The sequence below is a fragment of the Panulirus ornatus genome, chromosome 6 (assembly GCF_036320965.1).
Source record: "Panulirus ornatus isolate Po-2019 chromosome 6, ASM3632096v1, whole genome shotgun sequence".
Classification (NCBI taxonomy): domain Eukaryota; kingdom Metazoa; phylum Arthropoda; class Malacostraca; order Decapoda; family Palinuridae; genus Panulirus; species Panulirus ornatus.
The window spans coordinates 44820113-44837897 of NC_092229.1; the positions used below are offsets into that span (position 1 = coordinate 44820113).

The 17785-nt window shown below is 41.7% G+C and overlaps 1 protein-coding gene across 5 annotated transcripts in view; it reads left to right on the forward strand.

The window, feature by feature from the left end:
- The window catches only part of LOC139749181 (protein unc-13 homolog 4B-like), a 407928-nt gene that overhangs the window by 219981 nt on the left and 170162 nt on the right, over nucleotides 1–17785 (forward strand). For all 5 annotated transcript variants that reach the window (XR_011712899.1, XM_071662845.1, XM_071662842.1 and 2 more), the window contains exon 12: nucleotides 831–974. Coding sequence is in view for 4 of the 5 variants with exons in the window: in XM_071662845.1 (XP_071518946.1) it covers nucleotides 831–974 (144 nt within the window). In the remaining variant the exon portion in view is untranslated. The remainder of the gene's footprint in view (nucleotides 1–830; nucleotides 975–17785) is intronic.

Here is a 17785-nt window from a genome sequence, read left to right on the forward strand (position 1 = left end):
TCATTTGATCTTGCCTTTTGCCATTCTACACTCAATCTCTCCTAGTACTTCCTCACACAAGTCTCTTTTCCAAGCTCATTTACTCTCACCACTCTCTTCTGTAGGATCATATGATAATAGCACCACCATGTTTTTCTTCACTATAGTTCATATTCCCAATATGTATTTTCCAATAATTTTTGAAACTTCAGGCTCTTTTTTATTATGAGAGCTAATTCTCCCACTCCTTTCACTTTTCTTCCCTTGCTTTCTGTCATGTACACTCAGGGCAGGCAGATCAGAGTTTATCTCTTTGTTGTGCTCTGTTTCTTTGACTCTAGTAATATCAGGTACTCTTTCTGTTATATGATCCTCGAATTCCAGTTCTTTACCACTCACTGGTAATCCGTCAACATTTTAATCCACAATTTTCAGTCTAACATTACCATCTCCTAACACTCCTTCCCTCTCTGCAGCTCTAGTGTGGCAGCTTCACACTTGTCACATGTGGTCTTTACAGTTTTGTCTGGTGCTGTGGTTGACTCAGGGGAGGGAGAGTTGCCACTAATGGGAGACAGCATAGAATTCTGTCATGGAAAAGAAGATTAAGGCTTTAGGGGAAGTTGGATGGGCTTATTTGGCCTCATATTGGGAATGTTTTCAAGTATTCAGTGCTAACAGTGTAAGCCCCTATAGGGAAGAAAAGCATTTATTGTTTTCAAGTCATTGAGGAAAAGTGCATAGAAGAGATATTCTGTATGATGACTAGTATGCATTACAGTTTGTTGGAAATGAGCTTTCCCTTTATTTGTTTGACTTGATATCTTTTTTTGCTCACATTTTCAATGAAGGTGGGAATCTTCTCTCAAGAATCATGGAGGCACCTCTCCATCAGCTTCTGACAACCAGCAGCTGGAAACTGCTGTTAGTGTTGCTGGCGAAGTTTTCTCTTTCCTCTCAGATGTATGCAGCTTCTATCATGATGTATTTTTCAGGTAAGTAGCCTGACTTGTTAAGTGGTTCTCTGCATGCATTTAGTATGTCCCAAAATGCTATTGACCACAATAGGTATATTAACATGTGATATTACAGACATTGCATTCTTTTTGTCTAAGATCATAAACTAATGTTAATGCTATTTATTTATTTCATGTATTGTAGATTTGGAATGTTTGAACATGCCGGGATGTTTTGATTGTCATAGAGAGTGTTTTAGACATTTGTAACATTATGGTATGTTATCCTTGTCAAAAGGGGTCACTAACAAGGGAAGAATCAAAAAGCTGGAAACCCTCCCCTCATGTACATCTTTTTCCAAGGAAGGAATAGAAGAGTCAAGTTAGGAATTTCCCGTATCTAAATGTGTGTGGATGTAATCAGTATGAGAAAAAGGAAGCTGTAGAATTTGATTAGAGAAACCTGTATGTTCTGGCTCTGAGTGAAACTGAGTTAGAGGAGAAGGGATTATAATAGTTATGGAAAAGTTAGGGGTTAAATTCTGAGGTTAGTGAGACGGTATTAACAAAGGGGTGGCACTCTTGATGAAGGAGCAGCTGTGGGACTTTGTTGAATGATGTAGGGAAGTGAGTTCAGGATTGATGTGGGATAGAATGACCGGGGGGGGGTGATTATTAGAGCTTATGTGTTGTTAGTGAAGGAAGTGAAGAAGAAAGGAGTCTTGTTTTAGATGAGCTGAGTATGTGCTTTGATGCTAGGGAATGAATCATGGTGTATAGAGATCTGAATGCAAGAGTGGGGTGACATGAATATTGAGGGTACAAGTAGGTGGCATTGGTTTCCTTATGTTAATGAAAATCACTAAGAGCTTGTCAAGCTGTGTTTTGGAAGGGAAATGATGCATAGGAATACTGTACTGTACTACGATTAAAAAAGGAGCACACATGTTTTGGCTGACTGGAGTCGAGGTTCAACAGGCATTATTGGATTATGTGCATATTGACAGACATGCAAAGGAGAGGTTGTTAGATTTGAATTTATTGAATGTATTGTTGCAGTAAAACATTCAAGAAGTAGAATGAAAAGCTTTACATACTTGGATGTTAAACGTGTGGGGCACACTCTCCTCAGAAGTAATAGCAGTCGTGAGGGTTGCTCAAAAGGCACTAGATAAGTTTGGCTTTTTGTTAAGCTAACATGAATCTCAGCCAGTACTTTCCCAAGCAGTGAGGTAATGTGGACAGATTTAGTATGGGATGTACTTTGCTGTCTCAGACCCAGGAACTTTGGGCTGAGCAGTTGCCAAACTCATGAATATTCTATATTGTAGGTTTTTTGTTGTTATGCCACCGCACTTTGTCACCTCTTTCCATGCTCAAAAGTTATTTCTTTAGTTCAGACTTTCATTTTTGTCCCATTTGCTATTATATATGGAAACACAGGGTTTTAGAGTGTATGCAAGAAAATTTTCTTATCCTAGGATGAGGGACTGAGATATCATCATTGCTACATCTCATCTTCACTCATACTAGCATGGATATTGAGAATATTATATATGATTTAGGAGCTGGAAGGAGTGATCATTTAGTGCTCAAGTTTGTGTATGATGTTAAAGGGGATTTTAAAATAGCAGAGGTTTGGCAGGAAATAAAGACGAAATAGAATTGCAGATACTACACATACCCCAATAATTTCTTTGGTAATATAGACTGGGAAATGGAATTCAGTAACCAAGAACCAGGTCTTTGTGGTGGGAGGTTCTGTGAAATTTACAATAAAGTAGAAGAGTCATTGGTACTTTAGCATTCAAATAGAGAGGGAACAGTAAGAAAGAGAAAGGAACTTTAATAAAAGAATGTCATAAAGCAAAGAAGCTTTGAAACATGCAGGGACAAAGACACAGACTGAACTCCAGTCTGTAAGCATTTGCAAGGTATGAGAGGGCATGGAATGAGTATAGCTGGATAAGATTGGAGGCACAAAGAAAGTGAAAAGAATATTGTTGACAAGGTGGGTGAAAATCCAAAACTTTTCCATGGGTTCATCAGGGGTCATTTGTCAGTGAAGGAGCAGCTGATCATGTTAAGGGATTCATAGGCAAAAATTGTTGAGGATGATGTAAGGATGTGTAAGGAACTAAGAAGCTCAGATTTGGTTTGACAGTGGAAGACAGTACATGTATAGCCCCAACACCAATAAAATGGAATAGGAAGAACATTTTGGAAATAACAGATATCTTGAAAAGAATTAACATGATACCACAAGGACTTGACCCATACAAGGCTCGTGGTATGACGAAATTTCATTGTATGTGCTTAAGATGTGTGTAGATACACTAGATAAACCACTAATTACTGGTCAAGATGTCATGGGAGAGATTCAAATGCCAAGGGATTTAAAAAGAGCCAATATTATATGTATGTATATAAGAAAAGAGACTGGGAACAGGTGTTGAATTAACAAATGGAGTATGTAAGGTTACGGAAAAGATTATTAGGAAGCATGTGGGTGATTTTCAGTGGAGGAGAAATTTCCTGAGTAAGAGGCAGCTTGGCAATATTATAGGGAAAGGAGGTTATGTGTAACTAACCTCTTCGAGTTTTACAAGAGAGTAAGCTCAGTCCTGGACAGAAGGGAAAGCTGGGGGGACTATTTGTATTTAGACTGCCATATGACGGGGTCAGCGTGCTGTCAGTGGATTAAACCAGGGCATGTGAAGCGTCTTGGGTAAATCATGGAAAGTTTTGTGGAGCCTAGATGTGGAAAGGGAGCTGTGGTTTTGGTGCATTACATATGACAGCTAGAGACAGAGTGTGAACGAATGTGTCCTTTGTTGTCTTTTCCTAGTGCTACCTCATGCACGCATGGGGGGAGGGGGGGTTCTGTTTCATGTGTGGCCTGGTGGTGACAGGAATGGATGAAGGCAGCAAGTATGAATGTTTTTTTTTTTTTCCGCTGTCTCCCGCGTTTGCGAGGTATCGCAAGGAAACAGACAAAAGAAATGGCCCAACCCACCCCCATACACATGTATATACATACACGTCCACACACGCAAATATACACACTTACACAGCTTTCCATGGTTTACCCCAGCCGCTTCACATGCCCTGATTCAATCCACTGACAGCACGTCAACCCCGGTATACCACATCGATCCAATTCACTCTATTACTTGCCCTTCTTTCACCCTCCTGCATGTTCAGGCCCCGATCACACAAAATCTTTTTCACTCCATCTTTCCACCTCCAATTTGGTCTTTACCACTTCTCCTCGTTCCCTCCACCTCCGACACATATATCCTCTTGGTCAATCTTTCCTCACTCATTCTCTCCATGTGCCCAAACCATTTCAAAACACCCTCTTCTGCTCTCTCAACCACGCTCTTTTTATTTCCACACATCTCTCTTACCCTTACGTTACTTACTCGATCAAACCACCTCACACCACACATTGTCCTCAAACATCTCATTTCCAGCACATCCACCCTCCTGCGCACAACTCTATCCATAGCCCACGCCTCGCAACCATACAACATTGTTGGAACCACTATTCCTTCAAACATACCCATTTTTGCTTTCCGAGATAATGTTCTCGACTTCCACACATTCTTCAAGGCTCCCAGGATTTTCGCCCCCTCCCCCACCCTATGATCCATTTCGCTTCCATGGTTCCATCCGCTGCCAGATCCACTCCCAGATATCTAAAACACTTTACTTCCTCCAGTTTTTCTCCATTCAAACTTACCTCCCAATTGACTTGACCCTCAACCCTACTGTACCTAATAACCTTGCTCTTATTCACATTTACTCTTAACTTTCTTCTTTCACACACTTTACCAAACTCAGTCACCAGCTTCTGCAGTTACTCACAAGAATCAGCCACCAGCGCTGTATCATCAGCGAACAACAACTGACTCACTTCCCAAGCTCTCTCATACGCAACAGACTTCATACTTGCCCCTCTTTCCAAAACTCTTGCATTCACCTCCCTAACAACCCCATCCATAAACAAATTAAACAACCATGGACACATCACACACCCCTGCCGCAAACCTACATTCACTGAGAACCAATCACTTTCCTCTCTTCCTACACATACACATGCCTTACATCCTCGATAAAAACTTTTCACTGCTTCTAACAACTTGCCTCCTACACCATATATTCTTAATACCTTCCACAGAGCATCTCTATCAACTCTATCATATGCCTTCTCCAGATCCATAAATGCTACATACAAATCCATTTGCTTTTCTAAGTATTTCTCACATACATTCTTCAAAGCAAACACCTGATCCACACATCCTCTACCACTTCTGAAACCACACTGCTCTTCCCCAATCTGATGCTCTGTACATGCCTTCACCCTCTCAATCAATACCCTCCCATATAATTTACCAGGAATACTCAACAAACTTATGCCTCTGTAGATTGAGCACTCACTCTTATCCCCTTTGCCTTTGTACAATGGCACTATGCACGCATTCCTCCAATCCTCAGGCACCTCACCATGAGTCATACATACATTAAATAACCTTACCAACCAGTCAATAATACAGTCACCCCCTTTTTTAATAAATTCCACTGCAATACCATCCAAACCTGCTGCCTTGCCGGCTTTCATCTTCTGCAAAGCTTTTACTACCTCTTCTCTGTTTACCAAATCATTTTCCCTAACCCTCTCACTTTGCACACCACCTCGACCAAAACACCCTATATCTGCCACTCTATCATCAAACACATTCAACAAACCTTCAAAATACTCACTCCATCTCTTTCTCACATCACCACTACTTGTTATCACCTCCCCATTTGTGCCCTTCACTGAAGTTCCCATTTGTTCCCTTGTCTTACACACTTTATTTACCTCCTTCCAGAACATCTTTTTATTCTCCTTAAAATTTAATGATACTCTCTCACCCCAACTCTCATTTGCCCTCTTTTTCACCTCTTGCACCTTTCTCTTGACCTCCTGTCTCTTTCTTTTATACATCTCCCACTCAATTGCATTTTTTCCTTGCAAAAATTGTCCAAATGCCTCTCTCTTCTCTTTCACTAATAATCTTACTTTTTCATCCCACCACTCACTACCCTTTCTAATCAACCCACCTCCCACTCTTCTCATGCCACAAGCATCTTTTGCGCAATCCATCACTGATTCCCTAAATACATCCCATTCCTCCCCCACTCCCCTTACTTCCATTGTTCTCACCTTTTTCCATTCTGTACTCAGTCCTAGTACTTCTTCACACAAGTCTCCTTCCCAAGCTCACTTACTCTCACCACCCTCTTCACCCCAACATTCACTCTTCTTTTCTGAAAACCCATACAAACCTTCACCTTAGCCTCCACAAGATAATGATCAGACATCCCTCCAGTTGCACCTCTCAGCACATTAACATCCAAAAGTCTCTCTTTCGCGCGCCTGTCAATTAACACGTAATCCAATAACACTCTCTGGCCATCTTTCCTACTTACATACGTATACTTATGTATATCTCGATTTTTAAACCAGGTATTCCCAATCACCAGTCCTTTTTCAGCACATAAATCTACAAGCTCTTCACCATTTCCATTTACAACACTGAACACCCCATGTATACCAATTATTCCCTCAACTGCCACATTACTCACCTTTGCATTCAAATCACCCATCACTATAACCCGGTCTCGTGCATCAAAACTACTAACACACTCATTCAGCTGCTCCCAAAACACTTGCCTCTCATGATCTTTCTTCTCATGCCCAGGTGCATATGCACCAATAATCACCCATCTCTCTCCATCAACTTTCAGTTTTACCCATAGTAATCGAGAATTTACTTTCTTACATTCTACCAGATACTCCCACAACTCCTGTTTCAGGAGTAGTGCTACTCCTTCCCTTGCTCTTGTCCTCTCACTAACCCCTGACTTTACTCCCAAGACATTCCCAAACCACTCTTCCCCTTTACCCTTGAGCTTCGTTTCACTCAGAGCCAAAACATCCAGGTTCCTTTCCTCAAACATACTACCTATCTCTCCTTTTTTCACATCTTGGTTACATCCACACACATTTAGACACCCTAGTCTGAGCCTTTGAGGAGGATGAGCACTCCCTGCGTGACTCCTTCTTCTGTTTCCCATTTTAGAAAGTTAAAAAATACAAGGAGGGGAGGATTTCTGGCCCCCCGCTCCCGTCCCCTTTAGTCGCCTTCTACGACACGCGAGGAATGCGTGGGAAGTATTCTTTCACCCCTATCCCCAGGGATAGGGGTGAAATATATATATGTCTCTGCATGTATATGTATGTATATGTTGAAATGCATAGGTATGTTTATGTGCGTGTGTGGGCGTTTATGTATATGCATGTGTATGTGGGTAGGTTTGGCCATTTTTTTGTCTGTTTCCTTGTGCTACCTTGCTAACGCTGGAGACAGCGACTAAGTATAATAGATAGAATAAGCATAGATAAAGCATTTGACTCTGTGCTTCATAAAGGGCTTATTAAGAACCTAAATCACCAGGCAGGTAGAAGGGGAAACTTACCATGGAGGAGGAAATGAATGATTAATGTTAGAGGAGCCTTTTCCAAATGGGTTGAGGTAACCAGCAGGTGCCACAGGGTCCTTTTTGGGATCATTTCTCTTCTTGATCTATATTAACAACTTACCTATAGATATGGAATCATACCTGAATATGTTTGTAGATGATGCAAGGGTCATAAGAGAAGTGAGAAGGATTGCATCAGCTTTCAAGGGTACCTAAACAGACTTTAAAGTTAGTATGGAACATTTATTTATTTATTTTGCTTTGCTGCTGTCTCCCGCGTTAGCAAGGTAGCGCAAGGAAACAGATGAAAGAATGGCCCAACCCACCCACTTACACATGTATATACATACACGTCCACACACGCAAATATACATACCTATACATCTCAATGTACACATATATATACACACACAGACATATACATATATACACATGTACATAATTCATACTTTCTGCCTTTATTTATTCCCATCGCCACCTCGCCACACATGGAATAACAACCCCCTCCCCCCTCATGTGTGCGAGGTAGCCCTAGGAAAAGACAACAAAGGCCCCATTCGTTCACACTGTCTCTAGCTGTCATGTAATAATGCACCGAAACCACAGCTCCCTTTCCACATCCAGGCCCCACACAACTTTCCATGGTTTACCCCAGACGCTTCACATGCCGTGGTTCAATCCATTGACAGCACGTCGACCCCGGTATACCACATCGTTCCAATTCACTCTATTCCTTGCACGCCTTTCACCCTCCTGCATGTTCAGGCCCCGATCACACAAAATCTTTTTCACTCCATCTTTCCACCTCCAATTTGGTCTCCCTCTTCTCCTCGTTCCCTCCACCTCCGACACATATATCCTCTTGGTCAATCTTTCCTCACTCATTCTCTCCATGTGACCAAACCATTTCAAAACACCCTCTTCTGCTCTCTTTTTATATCCACACATCTCTCTTACCGTTACATTACTTACTCGATCAAACCACCTCACACCACATATTGTCCTCAAACATCTCATTTCCAGCACATCCACCCTCCTGTGCACAGCTCTATCCATAGCCCATGCCTCGCAGCCATACAACATTGCTGGAACCACTATTCCTTCAAACATACCCATTTTTGCTTTCCGAGATAATGTTCTTGGCTTCCAAACATTCTTCAAGGCTCCCAGAACTTTTGCCCCCTCCCCCACCGTATGATTCACTTCCGCTTCCATGGTTCCATCCGCTGCCAGATCCACTTCCAGATATCTAAAACACTTTACTTCCTATAGTTTTTCTCCATTCAAACTTACCTCCCAATTGACTTGACCCTTAACCCTACTGTACCTAATAACCTTGCTCTTATTCACATTTACTCTTAACTTTCTTCTTTCACACACTTTACCAAACTCAGTCACCAGCTTCTGCAGTTTGTCACATGAATCGGTCACCAGCGCTGTATCATCAGCGAACAACAACTGACTCACTTCCCAAGCTCTCTCATCCACAACAGACTTCATACTTGCCCCTCTTTCCAAAACTCTTGCATTCACTTCCCTAACAACCCCATCCATAAACAAATTAAACAACCATGGAGACATCACACACCCCTGCCGCAAACCTACATTCACTGAGAACCAATCACTTTCCTCTCTTCCTACACGTACACATGCCTTACATCCTCGATAAAAACTTTTCACTGCTTCTAACAACTTGCCTCCCACACCATATATTTTTAATACCTTCCACAGAACATCTCTATCAACTCTATCATATGCCTTCTCCAGATCCATAAATGCTACATACAAATCCATTTGCTTTTCCAAGTATTTATCACATACATTCTTCAAAGCAAACACCTGATCCACACATCCTCTATCACTTCTGAAACCACACTGCTCTTCCCCAATCTAATGCTCTGTACAAGCTTTCACCCTCTCAATCAATACCCTCCCATATAATTTCCCAGGAATACTCAACAAACTTTTTTTTTTTTTTTTTTTTTTTTTCAAACTATTCGCCATTTCCCGCGTTAGCGAGGTAGCGTTAAGAACAGAGAACTGGGCCACTGAGGGAATATCCTCACCTGGCCCCCTTCTCTGTTCCTTCTTTTGGAAAATTAAAAAAAAAAAAAAAAAAAAATTGAGAGGGGAAGATTTCCAGCCCCCCGCTCCCTCCCCTTTTAGTCGCCTTCTACGACACGCAGGGAATACGTGGGAAGTATTCTTTCTCCCCTATCCCCAGGGATAATTACCTCTGTAATTTGAGCACTCACTCTTATCCCCTTTGCCTTTGTACAATGGCACTATGCAAGCATTCCGCCAATCCTCAGGCACCTCACCATGAGTCATACATACATTAAATAACCTTACCAACCAGTCAATAATACAGTCACCCCCTTTTTTAATAAATTCCACTGCAATACCATCCAACCCCGCTGCCTTGCCGGCTTTTATCTTCCACAAACTTTTACTACCTCTTCTCTGTTTACCAAATCATTCTCCCTAACCCTCTCACTTTGCACACCATCTCGACCAAAACACCCTATATCTGCCACTCTATCATCAAACACATTCAACAAATCTTCAAAATACTCACTCCATCTCCTTCTCACATCACCACTACTTGTTATCACCTCCCCATTAGCCCCCTTCACTGAAGTTCCCATTTGCTCCCTTGTCTTATGCACTTTATTTACCTCCTTCTAAAACATCTTTTTATTCTCCCTAAAATTTAATGATACTTTCTCACCCCAACCCTCATTTGCCCTCTTTTTCACCTCTTGCACCTTTCTCTTGACCTCCTGCCTTTCTCTTTTATACATCTCCCACTCATTTGCATTTTTTCCCTGCAAAAGTCGTCCAAATGCCTCTCTCTTCTCTTTCACTAATAATCTTACTTCTTCATCCCACCACTCACTACCCTTTCTAATCAACCCCCCTCCCACGCTTCTCATGCCACAAGCATCTTTTGCACAAGCCATCACTTCCCTAAATACATCCCATTCCTCCCCCACTCCCCTTACCTTCTTTGTTCTGACCTTTTATCCATTCTGTACTCAGTCTCTCCTGGTACTTCCTCACACAAGTCTCCTTCCCAAGCTCACTTACTCTCACCACTCTCTTCACCCCAACATTCACTCCTCTTTTCTGAAAACCCCTACAAATCTTTACCTTGGCCTCCACAAGATAATGATCAGACATCCCTCCAGTTGCACCTCTCAGCACATTAACATCCAAAAGTCTCTCTTTCGTGCGCCTATCAATTAACACGTAATCCAATAACGCTCTCTGGCCATCTCTCCTACTTACATACGTATACTTATGTATATCTCGCTTTTTAAACCAGGTATTCCCAATCACCAGTCCTTTTTCAGCACATAAATCTACAAGCTCTTCACCATTTCCATTTACAACACTGAACACCCCATGTATACCAATTATTCCCTCAACTGCCACATTACTCACCTTTGCATTCAAATCACCCATCACTATGACCCGGTCTTGTGCATCAAAACCACTAACGCACTCATTCAGCTGCTCCCAAAACACTTGCCTCTCATGATCTTTCTTCTCATGCCCAGGTGCATATGCACCAATAATCACTCATCTCTCTCCATAAACTTTCAGTTTTACCCATATCAATCTAGAGTTTACTTTCTTACACTGTATCACATACTCCCACAACTCCTGTTTCAGGGGTACTGCTACTCCTTCCCTTGCTGTTATCGTCTCACTAACCCCTGACTTTACTCCCAAGACATTCCCAAACCACTCTTCCCCTTTACCCTTGAGCTTCGTTTCACTCAGAGCCAAAACATCCAGGTTCCTTTCCTCAAATTCATCCCAAACAAATGTAAAGTAATGAGGATGTGAGAAAGTAAAATACAGCCTCAATATGATCATTATGTAGCAAGAAATAAGCTTTAGGATTTTGTGTATGAGAAGGACTTGGGATTCAGCATTATCCGTAACCTGTTGTCAGAGTCCCGTAGTATGAGAATAGTTTAGGAGACAAATTGTCTTTTGACTAATATTGGCTTAGCTTTCAAGTATATGGATAAGGAGATATTTTGCAAGCTTTTCACATCCTACATAAGGCCAAACTAGAATTTGCAACATAGGTTTGGTCACCACATTTGAAGAAGCACAAAGAGGTCATAGAGAAGGCCCAGGGGAGGACATCTAAGATAGTATCAGAATTAAAAGAGCTTAACTACAGGGAAAGGCAGGAGGCTTTGAATTTGCTTACCTTGGAAGAGAGAAGACTGAGGGGTGGTCTGATAACAGCCTTTAAGTTTTTAAAAGAGATCAACTATGTGAACAGTGAACAGTTCTTTGAGAGATGTAGGGTTAGAGCAACTAGAGGATATGACATGAAATTAAGTTAGTGCTACCAAATAGAGTGCTTTTCATTATTGCACTCTTGCTTACATCTTGGAGCTCTATTTTATCAGAAAAATGAAGTCCTAGTGCTGTTAGTGCATATGAAGTGTCTAGGAAAAGCATCTCTTAGGATGCAAAATTACAAGTGTTTTGGCACCTGGAAACTGGTTTGTGTCAGGTCGGTCATTAATATTTTCAAATTGGTTACGATGATGGGTAGAACCATTATAAAGATAAAAGCTTCTACCGTGATGAACATGAAGCTCACTGTAGTGAAGGTGACTTGTTCAAGGATCATTTTGTTAGAAAACTGTAAGATAGGCTAAGCAAAGCTGAGGTAAGTGAGGAGCACTTGGCAACACACTCATTGCATGCTGCCACACCCTTCCACTTCACCTCTCAAATCACTTCACCTTTCTGCTTTCTCATTTCATATTTCAAAATGTTATTCATGTAATGTTAAACAGATACATTTTTGCTCATTGTTACACTCAGTTCTGTGGGTAGACATTTGCTGCTTAATTGTGTCTAGCAGTGTTGCGGCCAGTGTTACCAAAGAAACTGATAGATACATCACCTCAAAGAAACTGATAGATACATCACCTCCTCACCAATTATCAGTCTCCATAACCTCCATCACCACCGCCACCACCTCCATCATTACCATCCCCCAACATCACCACAACCTCCATTATCACCACCTAAATCATAATTTCAGTGATGTAGAGATGGATTAACTTCAGTTGGAACAGTCATACAGTATCCACTGCCTCCCACCTCCTTTCCACCCACTGCAACTCACAGACATCCTCCCTCTCCCATTCATTTGACTACAGTTGTTACCATAATTATATGGCTGTCATTTATGATGCAGTATTGTAGATTGTTTATTTGTTGATAATTGATTAGTGCATAAGAACTTCAGTGAAGGGCGGTAATGGGGAGGTGATAACAAGTAGTGGTGATGTGAGAAGGAGATGGAGTGAGTATTTTGAAGGTTTGTTGAATGTGTTTGATGATAGAGTGGCAGATATAGGGTGTTTTGGTCGAGGTGGTGTGCAAAGTGAGAGGGTTAGGGAAAATGATTTGGTAAACAGAGAAGAGGTAGTAAAAGCTTTGCGGAAGATGAAAGCCGGCAAGGCAGCAGGTTTGGATGGTATTGCAGTGTAATCTATTAAAAAAGGGGGTGACTGTATTGTTGACTGGTTGGTAAGGTTATTTAATGTATGTATGACTCATGGTGAGGTGCCTGAGGATTGGCAGAATGCATGCATAGTGCCATTGTACAAAGGCAAAGGGGATAAGAGTGAGTGCTCAAATTACAGAGGTATAAGTTTGTTGAGTATTCCTGGTAAATTATATGGGAGGGTGTTGATTGAGAGGGTGAAGGCATGTACAGAGCATCAGATTGGGGAAGAGCAGTGTGGTTTCAGAAGTGGTAGAGGATGTGTGGATCAGGTGTTTGCTTTGAAGAATGTATGTGAGAAATACTTAGAAAAGCAAATGGATTGTATGTAGCATTTATGGATCTGGAGAAGGCATATGATAGAGTTGATAGAGATGCTCTGTGGAAGGTATTAAGAATATATGGTGTGGGAGGCAAGTTGTTAGAAGCAGTGAAAAGTTTTTATTGAGGATGTAAGGCATGTGTACGTGTAGGAAGAGAGGAAAGTGATTGGTTCTCAGTGAATGTAGGTTTGCGGCAGGGGTGTGTGATGTCTCCATGGTTGTTTAATTTGTTTATGGATGGGGTTGTTAGGGAAGTGAATGCAAGAGTTTTGGAAAGAGGGGCAAGTATGAAGTCTGTTGTGGATGAGAGAGCTTGGGAAGTGGTGGCTGATTCATGTAAGAAACTACAGAAGCTGGTGACTGAGTTTGGTAAAGTGTGTGAAAGAAGAAAGTTAAGAGTAAATGTGAATAAGAGCAAGGTTATTAGGTACAGTAGGGTTGAGGGTCAAGTCAATTGGGAGGTAAGTTTGAATGGAGAAAAACTGGAGGAAGTTAAGTGTTTTAGATATCTGGGAGTGGATCTGGCTGTGGATGGAACCATGGAAGCGGAAGTGAATCATAGGGTGGGGGAGGGGGTGAAAATCCTGGGAGCCTTGAAGAATGTGTGGAAGTCGAGAACATTATCTCGGAAAGCAAAAATGGGTATGTTTGAAGGAATAGTGGTTCCAACAATGTTGTATGGTTGCGAGGCATGGGCTATGGATAGAGTTGTGCGCAGGAGGGTGGATGTGCTGGAAATGAGATGTTTGAGGACAGTGTGTGGTGTCAGGTGGTTTGATCGAGTAAGTAATGTAAGGGTAAGAGAGATGTGTGGAAATAAAAAGAGCGTGGTTGAGAGAGCAGAAGAGGGTGTTTTGAAATGGTTTGGGCACATGGAGAGAATGAGTGAGGAAAGATTGACCAAGAGGATATATGTGTCGGAGGTGGAGGGAATGAGGAGAAGTGGGAGACCAAATTGGAGGTGGAAAGATGGAGTGAAAAAGATTTTGTGTGATCGGGGCCTGAACATGCAGGAGGGTGAAAGGAGGGCAAGGAATAGAGTGAATTGGATCGATGTGGTATACCGGGGTTGACGTGCTGTCAGTGGATTGAATCAGGGCATGTGAAGCATCTCCGGTAAACCATGGAAAGTTGTGTGGGGCCTGGATGTGGAAAGGGAGCTGTGGTTCCGGGCATTATTGCATGACAGCTAGAGTCTGAACGAATGGGGCCTTTGTTGTCTTTTCCTAGCGCTACCTTGCACACATGAGGGGGGAGGGGGATGGTATTCCATATGTGGCGAGGTGGCGATGGGAATGAATAAAGGCAGACAGTGTGAATTGTGTGCATGGGTATATATGTATGTGTCTGTGTGTGTATATATATGTGTACATTGAGATGTATAGGTATGTGTATTTGCGTGTGTGGACGTGTATGTATATACATGTGTATGGGGGTGGGTTGGGCCATTTCTTTCATCTGTTTCCTTGCGCTACCTCACAAACGCGGGAGACAGCGACAAAGCAAAATAGAATAATAGATGGTAATTGATTAGTAAAGATATGTTTCTTAATACCTATAACCCTCATATACAAATGTATGTCTCTCATAGGTAAAAAAATATTGTCATCAGGATTGGATCTCCATATATTCAGTGCTACAGTGACTCTGTATTGAGCTCTTTCACTTAGTGTTCCATTTTCCATGAATGTATCCTGAGCACTAATCAGAGTAGTAGTGTAAGGATGCAAATAAATACCTTTATAGTGTAAGAGTTGTTGATGGATGGAACAGTGTGATTGAAAACATAGTTAATGCAGACAGCATAGTTATTTTTAATAGGTTGTCTGTTAGTAGAGAATTTTCAAGAGGTTTGGGCCCCATGAGTGTAGAACTCCCATCCTATACGGTACTGTAGAAATGAGTAATTACTGTGCATGCATTTTACCAGTCTTCTAGCAATGAAAATGTAGAAATGCTTGACTAACCAATTAATATGTCATTCTTGAGAAGTTCAACTGCAGTCCCGTCCACTCTTGCAATTTTACCTCATTTTATTGTACAAAATGTTAAGACTAGAAGTTACATTGATTGATTAGTAGTCTGTGGTAAATTGCTGGAATACAGGGATCATATGAGGAAAAGTTTGCCTGATATTGTTAGAGTTGGGGAAACTAAGCTTACCAAAGAGATAAGTTCTCACCTGTTCTGCCCAGAGGGGTGCATGAAAGCAAGAAAGATATGAGGCCCTGAGGTATTGAATAAGAAGCTTTTGTCATAAGAAGGTTTATTTCAGCATATCCATTTTGTTCATAGTTGTTATATAGAAAAAGTTTTCAGATTAAACCTTGCTACAGTACAAAAATTGTCATAATGAATTCACATATAGCTGTGATTTTATTTGGGTCTTTAACTGTCTGTAACTATTGGCAATGTGCTCTCAGTGGGCTGAATCAGGGCATCTGAAGTAGTCAAGGTAAATCATGGAAGAGTGTGTGGGGCTTGGCTGTGGATGGTAGGTTCTGCTTTTGTTGCATTATATTTGACAGCCAGAGAGTTGATGTGTGTAAATGCTACCTTGTTAACTCAGATAAAACATTTGTGTATGATTCTGTATATAAGATTCATTTGTGTATTCATTTACTTTATACACTGAAAGCCCTATATCATGGAATGATTATGAGGATACTCTTGCTTTTATGTTTGGTAACACATTCTTTCTGACCCTCCTCCCCACAAGATCTTCTTAGCCCCAAGATTTCATAACAAAATCATTTATACAGTAAAACTCTCAGTTTTTTTTAACTTAAAAGCTAGGGGTAGTGGAAATGGCCTTGGTGGTTTTGGAGATGGCACTTGTGATGGAGGCTTTGTTGGTGACAGTGATTTCTTTCTTCAGACAGCCTCCGCTAAAGCATGAGAAAATTTGAAGACTTATATCTAAAGTTTATATATTTATTTATTATACTTTGTCACTGTCTCCCGCGTTTGCAAGGTAGCGCAAGGAAACAGACGAAAGAATGGCCCAACCCACCCAAATACACATGTATATACATACAGGTCCACACACGCACAGAACTTTCCATGATTTACCCTAGACGCTTCACATGCCCTGGTTCAATCCATTGACAGCATGTTGACCCCAGTATACCACATCATTCCAATTCGCTCTGTTCCTTGCACACCTTTCACCCTCCTGCATGTTCAGGCCCCGATCACTTAAAATCTTTTTCACTCCATCTTCCTTATACATCTCACCATATACATATATATACACACACAGACATATACATATATACACATGTACATAATTCATACTGTCTGCCCTTATTCATTCCCGTCGCCACCCCGCCATACGTGAAATAACAACCCCCTCCCCCCGCATGTGCGTGAGGTAGCGCTAGGAAAAGACAACAAAGGCCACATTCGTTCACACTCAGTCTCAAGCTGTCATGTATAATGCACCGAAACCACAGCTCCCTTTCCACTTCCAGACCACACAGAACTTTCCATGGTTTACCCCAGACGCTTCACATGCCCCGGTTTAATCCATTGACAGCACGTCGACCCCGGTATACCACATCGTTCCAATTCACTCTATTCCTTGCACGCCTTTCACCCTCCTGCATGTTCAGGCCCCGATCACTCAAAATCTTTTTCACTCCATCTTTCCACCTCCAATTTGGTCTCCCACTTCTTGTTCCCTCCACCTTTGACACATATATCCTCTTGGTCAATCTTTCCTCAATCATTCCATGTGACCAAACCATTTCAAAACACCCTCTTCTGCTCTCTCAACCACACTCTTTTTATTACCACACATCTCTCTTACCCTTTCATTATTTACTCGATCAAACCACACACCACACATTGTCCTCAAACATCTCATTTTCAGCACGTCCACCCTCCTTTGCACAACTCTATCTATAGCCCATGCTTCGCAACCATATATCATTGTTGGAACCACTATTCCTTCAAACATACCCATTTTTGCTTTCCAAGATAACGTTCCCAACTTCCACACATTCTTCAACGCACCCAGAACTTTCGCCCCCCTCCCCCACCCTATGATTCACTTCCACTTCCATGGTTCCATCCGCTGCCAAATCCACTCCCAGATATCTAAAACACTGTACTTCCTCCAGTTTTTCTCCATTCAAACTTACCACCCAGTTGACTTGTCCCTCAACCCTACTGTACCTAATAACCTTACTATTATTCACATTTACTCTCAGCTTTCTTCTTTCACACACTTTACCAAACTCAGTCACCAGCTTCTGCAGTTTCTCACCCGAATCAGCCACCAGTGCTGTATCATCAGCGAACAACAACTGACTCACTTCCCAAGCTCTTTCATCCACAACAGACTGCATACTTGCCCCTCTTTCCAAAACTCTTGCATTCACCTCCCTAACAACCCCATCCACAAAACCAACATTCACTGAGAACCAATCACTTTCCTCTCT